Genomic DNA, 19,837 nt, shown 5'->3' with positions numbered 1-19,837 from the left:
AACTACTGTCAAAATTATACATGGACACACAGCTAATGTCATACTAAGTGAGAAGCTGAAAGCTTTGCCTCCAAGATCAGGAACAAGACCAGGATGCCCACTCTCCCCACTTTTATTCAACATAGTATTGGAAGTCTTAGTCAGTGCAATTAGGCAAGAGAAAGAAAGAAAAGGCACCCGATTTTAAAAGGAAAAAGTAAAACTGTCACAATCTGCAGATGACATTATATATAGAAAACCTTAAAAACCTCATCAAAAACTGTTAGAATAAATGAATTCGGTAAAGTTGCAGGATCAACATACAAAGGTCTGTTGTGTTTTTATACACTAATAATGAATTATCATAAAGAGAAATTTAAAAAAATTTCCATTTATGATTGCATCTTTTGCATAAAATACCTAGGAATAAATTTAACCAGGGAGGTGAAAGACCTGTACACTGAAAATTATAAGACATTAATAAAAAAAATCGAAGACACAAATAAATGGAACGATATTCTATGCTCATGGACTTTCGGAAGAATTAATATTGTTAAAATGTCCGAATACCATATGATCTCACTTATATGTGGAATCTTAGAAACAAAACAAAACAAAAAAACAAGAGCTCATAGATAAACAGCACAGATTGGTGACTGCCAGAAGCAGGGGTGAGGGGGTGAGCGAAATGGGTGAAGGAGGTCAAAAGGTACAAACTTCCAGTTATAAAATAAATAAATCCTGGGGAATGTAACGTACAGCATGGTGACTACAGTTAACAATACTGTATTGCACATTTGTACGTTGCTAAGAGAGTAGATCTTAAAAGTTCTCATTGCAAGAATTAAAATGGTAATAACCTATGGTGATGAATGGTAGCTAGACTTATTGTGGTGATTATTTCACATACATACAAATTGCGAATCATTATGTTACACACCTGAAACTAACATACGTTATATTTCAATTACAGCAGCTCCTCAAACAACATCATTTTTTGTTCAATGTTGTTTCCTCACAATGTTGCTGAGACGCTGTAGGAACTTAGCTCTTGTTTATATCAATTAGCCTCTGGTAAAAATGGTTTCATTATAAGTCATTTCACTTACAGTTGCAGAACCTATCGAGGACATTAAGTGAAGACGTACCATATACCTCAAACAAAAAAAACAAAAAAAATCACACATGGACGCACCCTTTCCCCCAGCAAGCCTACTTAGAGGAACTGGTCCTACAGAAATACTCTCACATATGCTAAATCAAGCAGTAGAGGTTATTCATGGCAGCATCCATGAAATGGGACATCAAATCGCAACTCAAGAGAAAGGAAGCTCTGTGTATACACATGGAACCGCCTCCAAAAGACAGTGTTAAGAAAAAAAGAGCAAGGTGCAGAAAGAGTGGGCAGAATGCTGTCACGCGTTTAAAAATATGCTGTATGTATTTATACATATGCTTGTGGGTGTATAGGCAGATCACGTATCTGAAAGAATAAGTAATACGGTAACGGGGCTACCTCTTGGGAGACACTTAGGGAGGAGGAAGGGAGACTCATCTTTTACTCTGTACGCTGTTTGGTGTGATTCTGTGCCTATGTGCACCTATTACCCATCCAATACATACAAACAAACAGCTCCTACCCTGTTTCCCCGTATTATATTATATTATATTATATTATATTATATTATATTATATTATATTATATATTATATTATATTATACCTGGTCTTATAGTAAAATAAGACCAGGTTTTATATTAATTTTTGCTCCAAAAGACGCAGTAGAGCTGATCATCCGGCTAGGTCTTATTTTTGGGGAAACACGGTACAAGTACCTGAGCGAGGTCACTAGAACAGCAGAGGGAGAAAGGAAACATCAAATGGTTGTGGACATGGAAAGGATGGAGAACAGATACCGGCAGCTCGAAGAAGGGATGTGTAGGAATACAGAGCTGGTAGAAGGGAGAAGTAGGCAAGAGTGGAGAAGGGGCTGTTATAAGAGCCCAAGATGCCTTTCTCAGGGGAATGTAATAAAGATTTCAAACTTTCAAAAAATATATAAGCAGCAGAGATCCTTTCTGGTACAAAGTGAAACCTCAATATATGAAATAGATAAATGAAGTATTTTATAATATAAATGTATTTTGTAAGCTGAAATTTAAACATTTCCTTAGATCAAACAATGAGTATGACTATGCTCTCCTGAAAAACATAAACTTGAAATGGGGAATATGGAGGAATATCTCAGGAAAACCTTAAAATACACCAAGGTGGCAAGGGAAGCTTTATACCAAGGTCTGCCCCAAAGAGAACAAACATGGCAGTACAAGTGAGTGGACCAGTGATCTCCAGTGTGTCAGATTTGGTACAGGACATGTTCAAGTGTGTTTTTCTTTTAAACTACCATGTTTCCCCAAAAATAAGACCTAGCTGGACCATCAGCTCTAATGCGTCTTTTGGAGCAAAAATTAATGAGACCCGGTCTTATTTTATATAAGACCCGGTCTTACATAACATTACGTAGTATAGTATAGTATAGTATAGTATAGTATAGTATAGTATAGTATAGTATAGTATAATATAATATAATACCGGGTCTTATATTAATTGTTGCTCCAAAAGACGTATTAGAGCTGATGGTCTGGCTAGGTCTTATTTTCAGGGAAACATGGATATCTTAATCGCTTTGAAAGCTGGATTAAAAAACAAACTTTGAACCTAATTTTATGTACTCTGGGAAGCAATAAAGAACACAATTTGAAAACCACTGGCCTGGAAAGATGTGCATATGAAGAAAACTTGTGACATTTCCTGAGAAGCTACTTTGTGCTTGCATGGCTTAGATTAAGCCTCTTTCTCAGACAAGTGGGGCTCTCCTATGGCTGTTCTTAATCCCCCATCTCCTTCCCACAGCTCCCACTCTAGACTGCTGTATCCCAAAAAACAACAGCTCTCAACCCCAGCCACAAGGCTACCCCCCGACTCTGAGGACTGTTACCCTTGCCACTTGGCCCCAAAGCCCTTTTGCAGCTAGTAGGGTCACGGGGCACTAATGAACATAAGTCTATGCTTCAGCTCACCCTCTGTTGACCTGCATAACTAGATATGTTGGTTTTGCTGATTGCCACACCTTAATTATTATTATCATTATTAAAAACAGTAATATAAACCCCGGAATGGGAAAATATAGCTATAAAGGACTTAACTGGGACAACTGATGACATTTTAGAATATGGACTGTGGGTTAGATAATGGCATGCTTCAATATTAAATTTCCTGATTTTTTTTTAGTATTAAGATCATTTATCACTTTATTTATTAATTCACTAAGCATTTATTGACCCCTACTGTATCCTAAACATTCTGGGGGGAACAGAGATATAATCATGAATGATAAATTTCCTGATTTTGATAACTGTATTGTGATCATGTAAGAGAATGTCATTGTTCTTAGGAAACACATACTGAAGCATTCAGGGCAAAGAGATGTGATGTCTCTAATTTATTCTTAAATGATTTAGAAATATATACATACACAGACTCAGAATGTTACAGCAAACAATTAGTGAATCTGGGTAATGGGCATACAGGATTTCCATGTACTATTTTCTGTAAGTTTGAAATTATATTAAAAAAACACATTAAAAAATCATAACTCAGTTCCTAACATTTATTGATGTTTGCTTCCTATAAGATTACAGGAATTATCTCATTTAATCCATTTAAAACTGTACAAAGTAGGTACAATTTTTATTGCCCTTTTACAGCTATATATACAGGTTATGAAATCTTTCCCCAGGGTCACATAGCTGAGTGGAGACAAGATCTGACTCCTAAGTCTGTTCCATTCAGAGCCAAAGTTTAAATGTTGCCTGGCCCGTCATCCTGATTATATAATCCTTCCCTCCCAACATTATCATAGAAGGCACTATTTGGGTTCTAAGCATTGTTATTCATTCAAACACCATAGCATTTATCCTCTTCCCCAGCCGGCCTCAGAGCATGGGGGAGGCATCTAGAGTCAGGCTTAGAAATGAAAACTTCATCAAAGCTATGAGCACTAGCATCAAGAACCGAGAAATTATCCTACAATCTTAATTTTCCTTAAAAACAAAAGAAACCTTGAAATAGTTCAGTTGCTCTTTTCCAGGGTCAGAAAAGCTATAAAATGGGGCACTGGATTTGATTTCAAGTGGGGGCCCATACTCTTAACTACTAGGACATACTGCCTCTCAATTTGGAAGCACGTAAGTAACAAAATAGTACTCAATTTTATTGACAGTTCATAATGAAAAGATTTTCAACTATATTTACAGTAATAAATTGCATGCTAATGGGTTATCTTCCCTACAGAGACCGAAAGCTCAATGCCAAGGATCTATTCTATTAAGACTTCTGTTCAAGGGACCTTACTGCATTCCAGCCAGGACACCAACGTCACCATGGGCCGAGCACCAGGCACTGGGAAGTCTCACTGTACGGAATGGGATGCTAGAATGGCCCTTAGAAAACAAAGACTCTTCTTATACCAATGCAGGGGAAATGTGCACTCGCTTGAAATACACACTAGCTACTGACAGAGTCTCCTGGGAGAACTGTCTATGTTCTCATCTGCCCTCTCACGGATGTGAGACCATGATGTAACCGTCATGGTTAAATGCAGTTAGCTCCTTTCCCAGTCAGGAGAATTATATAAGCAGGGGCCTAACACCTACTACATAAAACTATAAAGGACGTATTTTGAAGTCATAATTAGCAAATAAGAACAAAGTAAAAAAGAAATAATAATTTAGCTATATAAAATTTCTAATTCTGGTGAATAGTAAAACAATGTCAGGCCATTACTTCTGAATTTCCACACACTCAGTTATGTGTTTCCTACTTGGTGTAAAGTTAAAATAATGACAAGTATATGAACTCCTGTATTTATGATAAAATATTATATAATACAAACATAATGAAAATATAATGTTTAACTTATTTCATTTTACTTATTAGAACTCTTCTATGCTTAGTTTATAGGAGTCTATAAAATGACTTGTAAGAGTGAGCAAACACTATAGAAATTATCTAGTTACTTTACCATACTGTTCACTTGTACTAAGCTTGAAATAAACTGTAAATGAAAGCGACCCTTTTACTTACTCACTCAAATACCTGTCTACCCTGGTATTCTCTCAAACTCATGTCATATAACGAATGTTTTCTTTTGCCATTCATCTTTGTTCACGCTTTTTATTGGTTTGGCCTTTTGATTCAACTTGTTGAGATAACTATAAATCTTTAATCCAAGTTTGTTGATCCTGATTTCGATACCCATCCCTTTTCTTTATTCAATGAGCCACAGGCAGGTTCAGAACTCTGGGGAAGACTAAACTTCCGATAAGTGAATACTGATTAGTTAATAAATAACAATGCTAGTAATATTATTATACTGGGGGTGCCAAAAAAATGTATACAAGTAGACACTTTGGTCAATGTTGCTCAAGCAGTAGTTTGCCATAATCAGAAGTGTCTGGACGCTGATGGTAACCACTTTAGCACCTCTAGTAACTGCAGAAGTCAAACGTGACTCATATTCATCTTTTGTTATGGGTATATATTGAATATTACAATTTTAAAATCAAATATTAACATTTAATATTTAATACACTTTTCCTTTCTTAAAATGTGTATACATTTTTTGGCACCCTCTGTATATAAATAGTTGGTACACATTGAACATTAATATGTGCCGGGCACTGTTCTGAGCACTTTGCCAGCAATATCCCATTGATTCCTTACAATAACCTTATGAGATAAGTATTACTATTACATACATTTCCTAGAAGAAATAAGTGATGCATTGAAAAATTAATTTTCCAGGGTCAAAAAAGCTATAAAATGGGGCACTGGATTTGACTTCAAGCGGGGGTCCCTACTCTTAACCAGTAGGACATACTGCCTCTCAATTTGGAAGCATGTAAGTAACAAAATGGTACTTCATCCCAATAGTTGGAAACAGTAGTGTAGACTTTTATATTAAAAGTTAGTTCATATAAATGTGAACTTTTTCTTCTTTTACTTTTTAAAGAATAAATGAAGTTGTGCTGTACTTAATGCGCAAGAAGCACAACTATTTAGAGAAACTCTTAGGCAGGTGGGGCTGGTGCAGGTACCTGAATGCGCTGAGGTGAGGCTACCGCAGAGTCGGTGGAGATTATCTGGATGCGTGGGGAGGGGCTGGTCATCCCTGGAGATTCCGGCCGAGAGGTCTGTGTACGTGGTACCTGTGGGTGAAAAGTGGGCTGGATCACAAGGGGCTCAGAAAGATGCCCAGTGCTAAACTAGCGTAGTTCCAGAATGTGGACCCAGGATGATAAAGGAATCAAAGAAATATTGATCCAGGATGGCACAAAGCATATATAATCATAAAATAGCTCTTTCTAATGTTGAAAATGCAAGGAAAAAACAAAAAACAAAGAAATTTTCAGGTCTGTTCTGCACAATTTCAATAAAATAAAAAGCTACCAAAAGAATGTGATGAATTTTTTCACTGTCTCCAAGCTGTAAAACACTCCTTTAAGAGCAGAGTTTCCAGAAAGAATGCTCTAACAGCACTGTAGAACCACAGGCATTAATACTTGTCAAAGAGTCCTGGTAACCCTCCAGCCCCACTGAGATGAGGTTGGGAAAAGCCATCAGAAATATGAGGGTCTGGAATTTAGTCAATACCCACCAAAGCAAGGCTCAAAATTCTGAGTGGGCACCTGAAGTGAGCAGGTATTTTTCCTTGAATAAAAATATGTTACGAAGTAATGTTTTATAAACTCTTCCAAAAAACAGAAGAGGAGGGAACACTTCCTAATTCATTCTATGAGATCAGTATCACCGGATACCAAAACCAGACAAAGACATCACAAGAAAACTACAGACCAATATTCCTTATGAAAACAGGTGCAACAATCCTCACCAAAACAATGGCAAACCAAATATATAAGCATATAGATTATATAATTATACGTCATGACTAAGTAGGATTTCTCTCAGGAATGCAAAGTTGGTTCAACATATGAATCAAACACTGTAATACAGCACATTAAAAGGATAGAGGACAAAAATTACATGATCATCCCAACTGACAAGAGAAACAGCATTTGACAAAATTCAATACCTTTTCATGCTAAAAACACTCAGCAAACAAGGAATAGAAGTAAAGTTCTCAACCTGTTAAGAGTAGGCTTGTGCAATAAATTGCGGGTAATTTTGGTCAATTTCAGCTCTTAGAACAGTAGCAGCTACTCAATCCCCACCTCCACCCAAAGCAAACAGCTGTGTGTGCACTGTGTTCCTGAAGCAGCCTGCACACAGCTTGGCTGTGGGAGCTAGGGTGGGCAAGAAGGACCCTAAAATTATACACACACACACTAGAATAAATGAATTCAGCAAAGTAACAGAATAGAAAGTCAACGCACTGAACCATCTGAAAAGAAAATTACAAAAATAATTCCATGTAACAGCATCAAAAAGAATAAAATAGTTAGGAATTAACATAACCAAGGAGGTGAAAGACTTGTACAATGAAAACTACAAAACATTGCTGAAAGAAATTAAAGGCATAAATAAATGGAAATACATTCCAAGTTCATGGATCAAATGACTTAATTATTGCTAAGATGTCAATACTACCCAAAGTGATCTACAGATTCAATGCAATCCCTGTCAAAATCCCAATGATGCTTTTTGCAGAACTAGAAAAACCTGTCCTAAGATTCATATGGAATCTCAGTGGGCCCCAAAGAGCCAAAAATACTTTGACCAAAAAAAAACAAACAACAAAGCTGTAAGACTCCCACTTCCTGATTTCAAAAATTGCTACAAAGCTACAGTCAATAAAACAGTATGGTACTGGCATAAAGACATATAGACTAATGGAATAGAACAGAAATCCTGGAAATAAACCCTCAATATATGATTAAATGATTTTTGACAAGGGTGCCAAGACCATTCAATGGGGGAAAGGATAGTCTTTTCAACAAATGGCGCTGGGAAAACAGTATATATAGATGTAAAGGAATGAATCTGGACTCTTACTTAACACCATATACCAAATTTAATTCAAAATGGATGAAAGACCTAAATTTAAGACCTGAAACTATAAAAGTCTTAGAAGAAAACATAGGAGAAAAGCATCACAACATTGGATTTGATAATGATTTCATGGATATGACACCAAAGGCACAGGCAACAAATGAAAAAAACAGACAAATTAAACTTTATGAGAAAATTTAAAAATTTGTGCATTGAAAGACAGTAACAATAGAGCAGGCAGCCAACAGAATGGGAGAAAATATTTATAATAATGTATCTGATAAGGCATTAATATCTAGAATATAAAGAGAACACCTAAAACTCAACAACATAAAAAAAACCCCAACCCAATTACCAAATGAGCAGAAGACATGAATAAACATTTCTCCAAAAAAGATACACAAATGGCCAATGAGCGTATGGAAAGCGGCTCAACATCACTAGTCATAGGGAAATAAAAACCAATACTACCATGAGGTAACATGTGACGCCCATTACGATGGCTACTATAAAAAACAACAAAAAATAACAAGTGCTGGCAAGGATGTGGAGAAATTGGGGCTGTACACTTAAATATAGTTAAGATATTAAATTTTGTGTTATTTTATCACAATAAAAAAGGGAAAAATTAACTCAAAATGGATCAAAGATTTAAATAGAAGAGCTAAAACATGCAGAACAAAATATAAGTACAAATCTTAGTGAACTTGGATTAGGTGATGGTGAGAAAATTTTTTTTCAGAAGCATTTTGTTGAATATAATTTAGCACAGTGATAGTCAATGAGGTAACAGGACATAAAAATATTAGATGCATTTTTGACGACTCGAAGTGGCTGCTTTCCATTCTTTCTTGCCTGCCTTTTCAGTACCTGATGTCTATCTTGGCCCCCTCCTGCCTTAGTCTACTTTATATTCCTTCAATCGGCTCACATGGAAAGGACAGGATCACCTCGTTCACACATGTATGAATGCCTGACAACACCCAGGTGTGTGTCACACACTGGCCAGAACACTTGCACTTTCGACAGGAAAACTGCTAGTCCAAAGGACTTAAACCGTGAGCAAGCTGGGAGTAAAAGTATGTTTGGACATAGGTCTTCTAGGGCATAGTCTCTCACACAGGGCAAAAATCAGCTGTGCCATTTTACATCCTTTCTAAAGTTACCCATGCTTTCCCAACACACAAATGTTTCCTGTCTAAAGAGAGTTTTAATAAAAGCCCTGCTCCTCTGGCAAGGGCTTTCCTGGTCTCTCAGTTTGGTACAGGCGTTCTGCTCTGGGCTCCCAGAGCTGCTGCATGTAGGACTCTCTCCAGGGCACTTACTGTAACTGCCTGGTGAAGCCGACCTCAGAGGGACCATTTCCTATTTCTCCTTTTACTCCAAAGGCGAGGTACATGTTAGGCCCACAATGATTACTTAGTGAGTGATCACTTCGGGAATGAATAAATAGTTCTTGACCATGGGACTGCCTAGACCTTTCTTTGTTTTACTCTACTCTTGTGCCTGTCTGCTAATTAGGAATCCTTCATACACTACACAACACTCGCCTTGGAAGTTTATCATATAAACCAAAAGGTCCTGGCTTCCACTGACACACGTGGGTTTATGAGACTAACAGGGAAGTTCATACATTTTCACTATAGTGAGAAGCTTCTCTATTCCATCATAACATAACATTGCCGTGGCAGCATTTTTTTTTGTTTGTTTGGAAATAATTCTTAGGAAAAACTTCTGTGGTTTACCGCAGATAGCACTGGGCTGATGAGCAAATATTAAGAGTTTCTAAACTGTAATTTATTCTGGGTTTTGGCTGCAAGATTCCCTTGGATTATTAATAGGGCAACAAAGTTCACACCCTGTAAAAAAAACTGATCATGCAGACCTAATATGTTACAAATCTCTATCAGGAATTTCCGCTCTCTCTTTAAATTAACATTCCCAGTGAAATAATGAACAATGTAAACGCCTAAGTGGGTAAAGGGTTTCATGCAGGGGACACCTCCAGCCTGAACTGAAAAGTACCATATCCTCCTTTTATTTTTTATTTCAAAGGACCATTAAATAGTAAGTGTAGTGAAACGTCTGTGGGCAAAGAATTAAACGCTCTTTGTGCTGCAACTTGAATCACAGAGAGAAGAATCCACAGGAGGCTGCTGGCCTTTGAGGTGCTTACCCCTCCCTCTCCTCACACAGAGGATTAAAACCTTACAACGACCGTGTGCCATGTTCCTCAAGAATTATTTCTCTTGATGACTGGTAAGCTCAGCTCTTCTCTACAAGTATAAATAAAGTCAATGAAGGAATCAAAGCTGAACATTATAAATCAGCCTCATATATATCAAAATTGATTAACCACTTTCTTAATTTTCCAGTTGACAATATGTTTAAAAAGATAAAACGATAGCCCTGAATTTCCTGGCACAAAAACAGATCCAAAGTCAACCACCACTATCCACAATTATGTAAAATGATGAGGTGTTTTAAGAGCAAGGAGGTTCACAAACTCTCTGTTCATAGGCAGATGAAGCTGCTGAAAACAACAAATAGCTTTTGCCCCACCTGAATTTACCCAGCATACTCAAACATAGTTCCTATGAATAATCGCTAGGTGCTAAGCAGTAAATAGACACTAAATTGAATTCCTTCAAATACATACTAGGTGCCTACATCCACTGCTACTTCACCAACTGCTCTAAAAATAAGTGCCTATGAAATACAGTGAATTACAAAGACTTTCCTCCAGAAACAGAGAATGAGAACAGACTTCAGTATCAGTCTTGTTTTCTTCAGGACACTTGTACTTACCATGCCAATGGTTCCCTGCAGATTTGTTTACATTTTTCTTCAGGAACCTTCCAGACCAGTGAGTCCAACCCAAACAGGCAAAGGTTGGTTGAGGGAACTCACAGGCATTTGCTTTCAAACTGCCAGTGCAGATTCCATTCACCAAAACCAGACAGAGCTGTTTAAAGATGCCCTTTCTATGACCCTGCTCTGCTGAAGGTCAAGTACACTATCACTCCATGTAACTAAGGAAGCAAAACTGACATGTTCCTGCTGTTTCACCAGCTGCTGAAGCAGTTTGTCTAATAATATGATTTAATTGCTTCTAGGCAAGATGTACTTTGCTTTATGAAGTTCTCCCTTCAACTGGATTGTTGCCTTTGCTAAATGCATCCCCTGCTCCTTAAAGACTACCTTTCCTGAACTGAGAGCTCACAAGAAAATTACCATGGAGTCCAATCAACTCAGAATAGTTTTAAAACTATAACGAGTGTAGGGAAGCTTTGGAGAACTCACAAATACCACATTCTGCATACAGCATTTTCAACTTCACAGTACATTAAAGCCAATAGTTTTAAAGATATGGGGGTCTTTGTAAGTTCCTCATTCATTCAAAGGGAAGGCAACAACATAACAGTGTGCATTAAGTACAAAACACCCACAGAAATAACAGCACTGGGCTCATTTAACAAACATTTGACTACATCCACCCAGAACATAAACACAGGTTAGAGTTCTAGCCTCTGCAGCCTCCCGTTCTGGCGAGATGAACACAGGTAGCGCTATAAGAGGCCATGGAATGGCTTCAAGTCTAAGCCTCACCTTTCCCACAAGGCCATAGAGGAAAAGGAGCTCCTGAGGTCACAGTGAGTTAGAGGTGGGGTTGGAACTAATAATACCTACATCCTCTGGCTGCAAGCCAATAGCACCTGCCACTAAGCCAACCTATGGCCTCCTGTTTGACATGGAGACTCACTACCTGTTTTAACACCTCCATAAACAACTAACATGAAGGGAATACTGGTTGATCAAAAAACAAACAAAAACTTGGGGGAATGGTAGGAAGAAAGAGGTATTATGGATATTTACTTTTATATAGGGTGGGAGGGAGCGTTTGAGAAAGGAAATTTAAAAAATAGTTCACACGGGTATAAATGATAAATTTCCACTTCAAAAGTATGTGTATGTACTAACTTAAAACAATCTAAGAGATACGTCGTCCATTTTTAAATTCTAACACAAACCCAGGCACCCCAAACCAAAAGGCAAAAAATTAATCAAAGGGGAAAAAAAGAGATGAATCTCCGTTTTTAAAAGGAAGATTAAAGTCCCTCCACCTCAACTATTTAAAGTTCTAAGAAACATAATATTCTATTCACTAAGTACAGTCATCAAATGATGTATAAAAGGAAAGATTAATACAAGTACGCAAAAAGCTCCAAGGTCCAACTGTTGAGGTCAGCAGGTTTGCTTTTCTCACCATAAACATTTGTTCATGCCCTCTGACCCAGTAATTCTACTTCTGGGAATCCACCTTACACAAATTATTCTAAATAGAGAAATGGCTTCATCAGTGTGTGATCCTAAATTATTTTTCCTTTTTATTTTTTTAAAGATTTTATTGGGGAAAGGGAACAGGACTTTATTGGGGAACAGTGTGTATTTCCAGGACTTTACTGGGGGAACAGTGGCTGGAGTTCAGTGGCAGCTCAGCTCAAGGTATCGTGTTCAATTTTAGTTGCAGGGGGCGCAGCCCACCATCCCTTGCGGGAGTCATACCGGCAACCCTGTGGTTGACAGCATGTGTTCCAACCAACTGAGCCATCCGGCCGCCTGGGAGTTTGGTGGCAGCTCAGCGGCAGCTCGTTGTCTTCAATCTAGTTGTGGAGGGTGCAGCCCGCTGGCCCATGTGGGAATCGAACCAGTAACCCGGTTGCCCAGAGCTCACACGCTAACCAACTGAGCCACCCGTCCGCCCCCTAAAATTACTTTTCTAAGGAATACAGGAATTCCCTCTCTCAGGGCTCCAAATGAGGCACAGCCCACCTCCAATTGTAGAAGAAAACGCCAGACACTTGTAGACCTGGCCTCCCTTTGGGGGGCAGAGGCTCAGTCAGATGCATCAGTTTGAGACATGGCACTGGCAGCAGGAGCCCCATGTCTGGCCTCAGCGCTGTGATGTGCAGCCACAGCTTCACTAGGGCTGATGCTTTGGTCAGAGATGTTTTCTGTGATAAATTATCACTACTTTGTCCCATGACATACCATAGGAAATCATTTTGGTGCAATCCTTCGACGTGAGGTACAGCTCTTTTACAAGGACATCATACTTCCTCATTTTCTCCTTTTTGACAATTCCTCTTGTCAATTTTTTTTCTTACCACATTACAAATAAGTTTAGTCTTACTTATTCTAACACTAATCTAACTCCAGTTCCATTGTTTACATTTCAACTACAAAACAGCTTCATTTTATTACTCTTAAAGTCATCGTTTATTTAAGTATGTGCAACTCACTTCGCCATTTTATCTTCTGTGATACTGTCTTTCCCTGAACATTAAGACCTAGCCAGACCATCAGCTCTAATGAGTCTTTCGGAGCAAAAATTAATATAAGACTCAATATTATATTATATTAAGATTATACTATATTATACCCAGTTTTATAGTAAAATAAGACTGGGTCTTGTATTAATTTTTGCTCCAAAAGACGCATTAGAGCTGACGCTCTAGCTAGGTCTTATTTTCGGGGAAACACGGTAGCTGTGTCTGAGTTTTTAAATGAAATACATATTACTTACTTTATAAGTTACTTTCCTTTTATTTATCCTGCATATAGTTACTGCACTATATTGATTTTTTTGAAGTTATTTGTGTATAAATGTTTCCTATGAATATCATTTTGGCATAGTTAAAGGGTCATTAAAAAAATACTGCAATAAAAAGCGGGCACTGGTTCTAAAGGAGCTGAAAACCCCGGAAGGAAGAGTCACACAACATATACTCAATAAATGCTTGCTGAATAAACAACTGAGCTAATCAATGGGCCAACTATTTCTTTGCATATAAGGCTATGTGATTGCTAAAACACTGTTAAAAAAGAAACAAAAAAAAAGTAAAAACGTGGAAGATAAAATTCAACCCAGATAGCTTTTTATTCAGCAATTCCACTTCTAGTCTACAGAAATATACCCACACATGTGAGCCCCAGGAGGCATCATAACAAAGATGTTTGTTGCAGCATTATTTGCGTTCAAGAAAATTTGGAAACAACTTAAATGTGCTTCTGTAGTGGAGTGACTAAATAAATAAAGCTCTAATCTATGTAATACTATATTATAGTAAAAAGAATTATGTATATTGTTATATCTGAGACAAAGTAAAAAAAAAAAAGCAACTTGCAGACCATCATATCTAGTGTTATTTAACATTCATTTATGTTAAATTTAAAAACCTCTGTATTTCTATAGTTACATACACATGAACATAAACACTTAGGAAAACAGCCTGGAAGGTAAAAACACCAAACTAAAAGTAAACAAATTTCAAAGAATTGGTATCATACTGACTGGATTTTATGTTTATATTGTAATTAAGTTTAAAATAAAAAGATAATTATAAACCCAGAGCTATAAAACTTCTAGAGAAAACACAGGAGAAAATCTTTGCGACTTTGGGTTAGGTGAAAATTGTTAGATATGACATCAGAAGCATGATTCATAAAATAAAAAATTGATGAATTAGACTTTATCAAAATTAAAAAAAATACCCGCTCTTCAAGAGATACTGTTAAAAGAATGAAAAGGTAAGCCACAGACTGGGAGAAAATATTTGGAAACCATTTATCTGATAAAGGTAAATTCACGTATACAGAATACATAAAGAACTCTCAAAACTCATGAAAAGGAAACAACTCAATTTTTAAAATAGACAAAGGACTTATCAGCCACTTCATCAAAGATGACATATGGATGGCAAATAAGCAAACATAAAGGTGCTCAACATCATTAGTCATTAGAGAAACGCAAATTAAGACCACAGTATACATCGACCAGAATGCCTGACATTAAAAGTCTGACCATAGCAAGCGTTGGCAAGGACTTAGAGCAACTGGAGCTCCTGTACACTGCTGGTAGAAATATATGAGTACAACTATTTTGAAAAACAGTCTGGAAGTTTCTTAAAAATTATCATGTGACACAGCAAGTCCACTCCTAGCTATCCACACCAAGAGAAATAAAAGCATGTTATCACAAACACTTTTACACAATGTTCATAGCATCTTTAATTATATTAGGTTGGTGTAAAAGTAATTGCAGTTTTTGCAATTATTTTTAACCTTTTAAACCGCAATTACTTTTGCACCAAACTAATAGTAAAAAAATGAAAACAACCCAAGTGTCCATCAATAGGTAAATGGATCAAAAAGAAATTGTATATCCATACAGTAGATATACCATAAAAAGGAATGAACTACTGATACAATACATATGTACATGGATAACTCTCAAAATAATTATGCTGAATGAAAGAAGCCAGACCAAAAAAGGGTACATATTGCATGATTCCTTTCATAGAAAATTCAAGAAATGCAAAATAATCTAAAATGATTGGAAGATTAATGATTGGTGGCTACAGCTGTACTCAGAAGACAATATATGCAGTCCATTGTTTATATTAGAAAAGAAGGCTGAGAAATCAGCAAGCTAAGATCCATCCTAAGAATTTAGAAAAAGAATATGAAGGTAAGGGTCAAGAAAGGAGAAGGGGAAAAAAAAGACAAATTATTTGGAGATAAAACAACTCTTTTGTGAAACCAATCAAGGAATAAAAAGAGATGACACAAATAATATTAGGAATGAAAAGGGTTATAACTAGAGATGCTTCAAGCATTAAAAATATAAAATAACCGAACTATATGCTAATAAATTTGAAAACTTGGACAAAACAAATTCTTAGAAAAAGGTGTAACATTAAAAGTCAATTACAAATTAAAAATCTGAATAGTCCTTTAAGCATTAAAGAAATCAAAGCAGTAGTTAAAAATCTTTCCAAGCCTTAGTAGTTCTGTTGAGTTCTACAAGCATTCAAGGACCAAATAATCCCAATTTTACATAAATTATTATGGAAAGTAGAAAAGGAAGGAACCTTCTCCCAATTCACTTTCTAAGGCTAGCATAACCTTAAAACTAAAACATAAGATAAATTAAAAGTCAATTTTACTCATGAACACAAATGGAAATGTTTAGGAAAATTCCTAAACAAAAGGTTAGCAAACTGAATAAAGCATGCGTGTGTGTGATGATTGAGATTAAATCTAGAACAAGATGGGTTTAACATTACAAAATCAATCTAATTCACCAAATTAACTGATCAAAAGAGAGATTATATGATCATCTCAGTAGATGCCCATAAAAGGAAAAAAAAGTGATAAAATCCCACATCTACTGAACGGAACAACTTTTCTTCCAACTAGGAACAGAAGAGAATGTCCTTACTCTAATAAAGAATAAAGGCTCGTTGCAAAACCATACCTATTAATGAATTGTTGAAAGCATTCCTTTCAAGACAAGGAAAGCCATAGCTTTAAAATAAACAATAAAAATACTGGCAACAAGGCATCTACCACCCCTCAGACAGGAAAGTGAAGAATTCTTGCCTGGAAAAACTGAATGGCCCTCAAAAAGAAACATACAGACAGTGACATCTGGGGCACCCGTCAAACAAAATGTGTGGGTGCCTATCTAATCACCCTAAAGTAAAACCAAACTAGTTGACAAGCCTTACTCATGTACAAAAAAACCTTTTATTTTTGTTTTAATTTTAAGTGCTTCATTCTTTAATGTGAACCAATTTAAGAAGCATCATTAGCTATTTGAGGAAAGCAACTAAAAAAAAACCAAAAAGGAACTTTGAGAAAACAGCAACTATGTAAGAAGCAAAGGAAAACTGAAGAAAAAAGAAAAAAAACAAACCCAAAAACGCTGCAGTTGCCATCCTCATAGAAATAGGACAAGCTATTCATCCACAAGACGAGAAAAAGTTATCATATGGTTGCATCTGGTTGTCCCACCGCCCCCGCAGCCGATCGCAGCAGCTCCCACTGCAGAAGGAGCGTGGCTGGGGCAGCTTTCCCAGGCTCTGGCGCAGTCTCCCGGCCTCTAGCTCTGGGACCCCGGCTCCCAGCCCCCAGCCCTGGCACGCGCCTGCCCCGCGCCACCACCGTGCTCAAAGGAAGGTCAGCTTCGCAGAAGGAGCAGGGGAGGAGGGGCCCAAGAGATCGGTGAGGTTGTCAGCTAAACCTGCTCCTGCGAAAGTGGAAATGAAGCCACAAAAGGCGGCAGGAAAGGATCACTTCAGACCCCCCACAAAAGTACAAACAAAAGGGAAAAGAGGAGCAAAGGGAAAACAGGCGGAAGTGGCTTACTAAGAAACTAAAGGTTTACTCGCAAAAAAACAAGGAGAGTCCAGCTTCTGATAAAGCAGGAGGGAAAGAAGCCAAATCTGATTAAAATCATATACCTGCTCTCATCAGTGGTCTTTGTCTCCCTTCTTGTAAAATCCAGAGGATTATTTTATCAACTATTTTGTTGCAAGTTTTTTTTAGTAGCTTAAAAATGTTCAGATACATTTTTAAGGAGGGAATCCCACCTTATCCCATTTTTAAAATGTAAAATTTTGAGAGGAGAAATCATTTGCTGGTTGATTACTTTTTGATACAACTAAAAAATAGTGGGATAGTGAATGTAGGAGCTTTGATTGTCTTGGGTGTTGACTTAACATTTCATAGATGGGGGTAGTTTTTTATCTTGTTATACAAAGCATATTAAATGGCAATTTGAAGTCACATCATGCATTGAACATGCCTTGAACATTTTAAATGACTTCTATTTCCATGTTGTTTTAGAATTGTTTCCTAAAGAAAACCACTCCTTGATCTTGGCTCTGTGTGTCAGAATCGAGTGCACTCTCTTACATCTTTGGGTGATGCTAATCCAGTTTTCCTAGTAACTCTGTTAACGTGCTGTGAAAAATTGAAAATTTGAGTACGGATGATACTAAATGTGAATTACTCATAGTAGGACTTAACGTAACAGCTTATCAACATTGGAAGATACTGGTACTTGATATCCTCTGAAGGAAAATTTGCTTCCAAATTTTGAGCTGGAACAACTGTTTAGAAAACAATCACAACTACATGGCTTTTTAGATATTCAGTACATAATATTCAGTACATACATTAAGAATTGGGTGCAAATTGAAAAATGTCTGTGTATTGATTCTCAAAGCCAATAAAGTTTCAATTATGAAAGAAAAAGTTGCTATAAAGAGAAAAACAGGCCCCTAAAATTAAGGTAGCAAAAACGAAAACAAAGTTGAATAAACAAGGAGAGGACAGCAGCATCAGGAAGGAGCTGGGTGCTTACTATTTGCCATAATGTATTACCGTATTTTGCTGTGTATAATGCTCTTCCGTGTATAATGCACACCCTTTTTGGCACAAACTTTCAGGGGAAAAAATATTTCGTCTTAATTTTTTAATTCAAATTTTTATTTGTTTACATTTAGGTACTTGTTTTTTGTATTATAAAGGAATTTTAGCATTTATTTTGTAACGTATTATGGTACAAGAAATTTTCTGTAACAAATAATTACAAAACACAAGAATAGATAAAAAGTACAAGAAATTTTATGTACCGGTAACAAATTTACGATATTTATGCATCACAGAAGGCCAAGAATTCTTTGTCATTGCAAGTTAGTCCTAAATTCAACAAAACCAATTATCGTATTCCAGGGTATTATTTTGCATACGGTATCGCTATTGATTTCTAGAGTTACACTTTTAACCCATAAAGCATAACTAAGAGAATTAAAAACTTATATAGATACAGAATTAGTGCTACCCATATATATGTAATGCACATCCTTATTTTTCCCTCACAAATTTGGGCAAAAAAAGTGTGCATTATACACAGCAAAATATGGTACTTGCTATATGCCATGTTTTATATGCATTAACTCATTTAATTCTCACAATGATTCTCTAAAATAAGTACAATTATTAGCCTCTTTTGACAGTTGGAGAAATTGGCACAGCAAGATTAAAATAATATGCTCAAGCAACTGGTTAAGTGCGGATGACAGACCTAAGTCAGGAAATTTCCCTGAAAATAGAAGAAGCAGACCAGAATTGGAAATTGGGAGAGAAAATACGAGGAAATGAAAGGAACAGTTCAAGAAATCCAATAGTTAATCAATTAGGAGTTCTAGAAAGAGACTAGAAAAATATTGAGGTAAGGAATAATCAGAGAATTGGTACAGGACAATTTCCTAGAACAGGAGGACATGAGTTTCTAGATGGAAAGGATCTGTTGAATGCCCAATACAATGTATGAAAAAATAAGTACACTAAGAGAGATTACTGTGAAGTTACAGAACAAGAAGGATGAAGAAAAGATCTTAATAATGGGGTAAGGAAATAAAGGCCAAGAGAATGAGAGAGAGAGAGAGAGAGAGAGAGAGAGAGAGAGAGAGAGAGAGAGAGAGAGAGAGAGAGAGAGAGGGAGAGGGAGAGAGAGGGAGAGAGAGAAAGAGAGAGCGCGCGCACGCAACATCTACAAAGATTAAGAATATGAATGGCCTTCTCTAAAGCAAAACTCAAAGCTGGAAAGACAATAAAACGATGCCTTGAATTTTGAGGTAAAATTATTTTCAACTTAGATTTCTATTTCCAAACTATCAATCAGGCATGTGGGTGTAAATAAAAGCATGCTTAGATAAAATAAGATTTAAAAACAATTCATCTCTGATGCATACTTCCCTAGGAAACTACTGGAGCATGTTCCATTTAAAAAACAAAGGAGAAAACATGGTCTCAAGGAAACAAAAGAGTCCAAAACAAAAGACAAGTAAAGGATGACACTTGTGCAGTGGGCTGAAAAAGCAATTAGTAAGGACTGGGGCAGGAGGTCAGAAGGCTTTTAGAAGGAATGTTTTCAT

General features: G+C 36.8%; 1 protein-coding gene across 3 annotated transcripts in view; it reads right to left on the bottom strand.

The window, feature by feature from the left end:
• NR2C2 (nuclear receptor subfamily 2 group C member 2) overlaps nucleotides 1-19,837 on the bottom strand; it is an 83,932-nt gene that overhangs the window by 40,764 nt on the left and 23,331 nt on the right. For all 3 annotated transcript variants that reach the window (XR_004425447.1, XM_033132121.1, XM_033132122.1), the window contains one exon: nucleotides 6,137-6,247. Coding sequence is in view for 2 of the 3 variants with exons in the window: in XM_033132121.1 (XP_032988012.1) it covers nucleotides 6,137-6,247 (111 nt within the window). In the remaining variant the exon portion in view is untranslated. The remainder of the gene's footprint in view (nucleotides 1-6,136; nucleotides 6,248-19,837) is intronic.

The sequence above is a fragment of the Rhinolophus ferrumequinum genome, chromosome 17 (assembly GCF_004115265.2).
Source record: "Rhinolophus ferrumequinum isolate MPI-CBG mRhiFer1 chromosome 17, mRhiFer1_v1.p, whole genome shotgun sequence".
Classification (NCBI taxonomy): domain Eukaryota; kingdom Metazoa; phylum Chordata; class Mammalia; order Chiroptera; family Rhinolophidae; genus Rhinolophus; species Rhinolophus ferrumequinum.
Note: the sequence above shows the minus strand (reverse complement) of the source record. Positions and strands in the feature narration are given on the sequence as shown.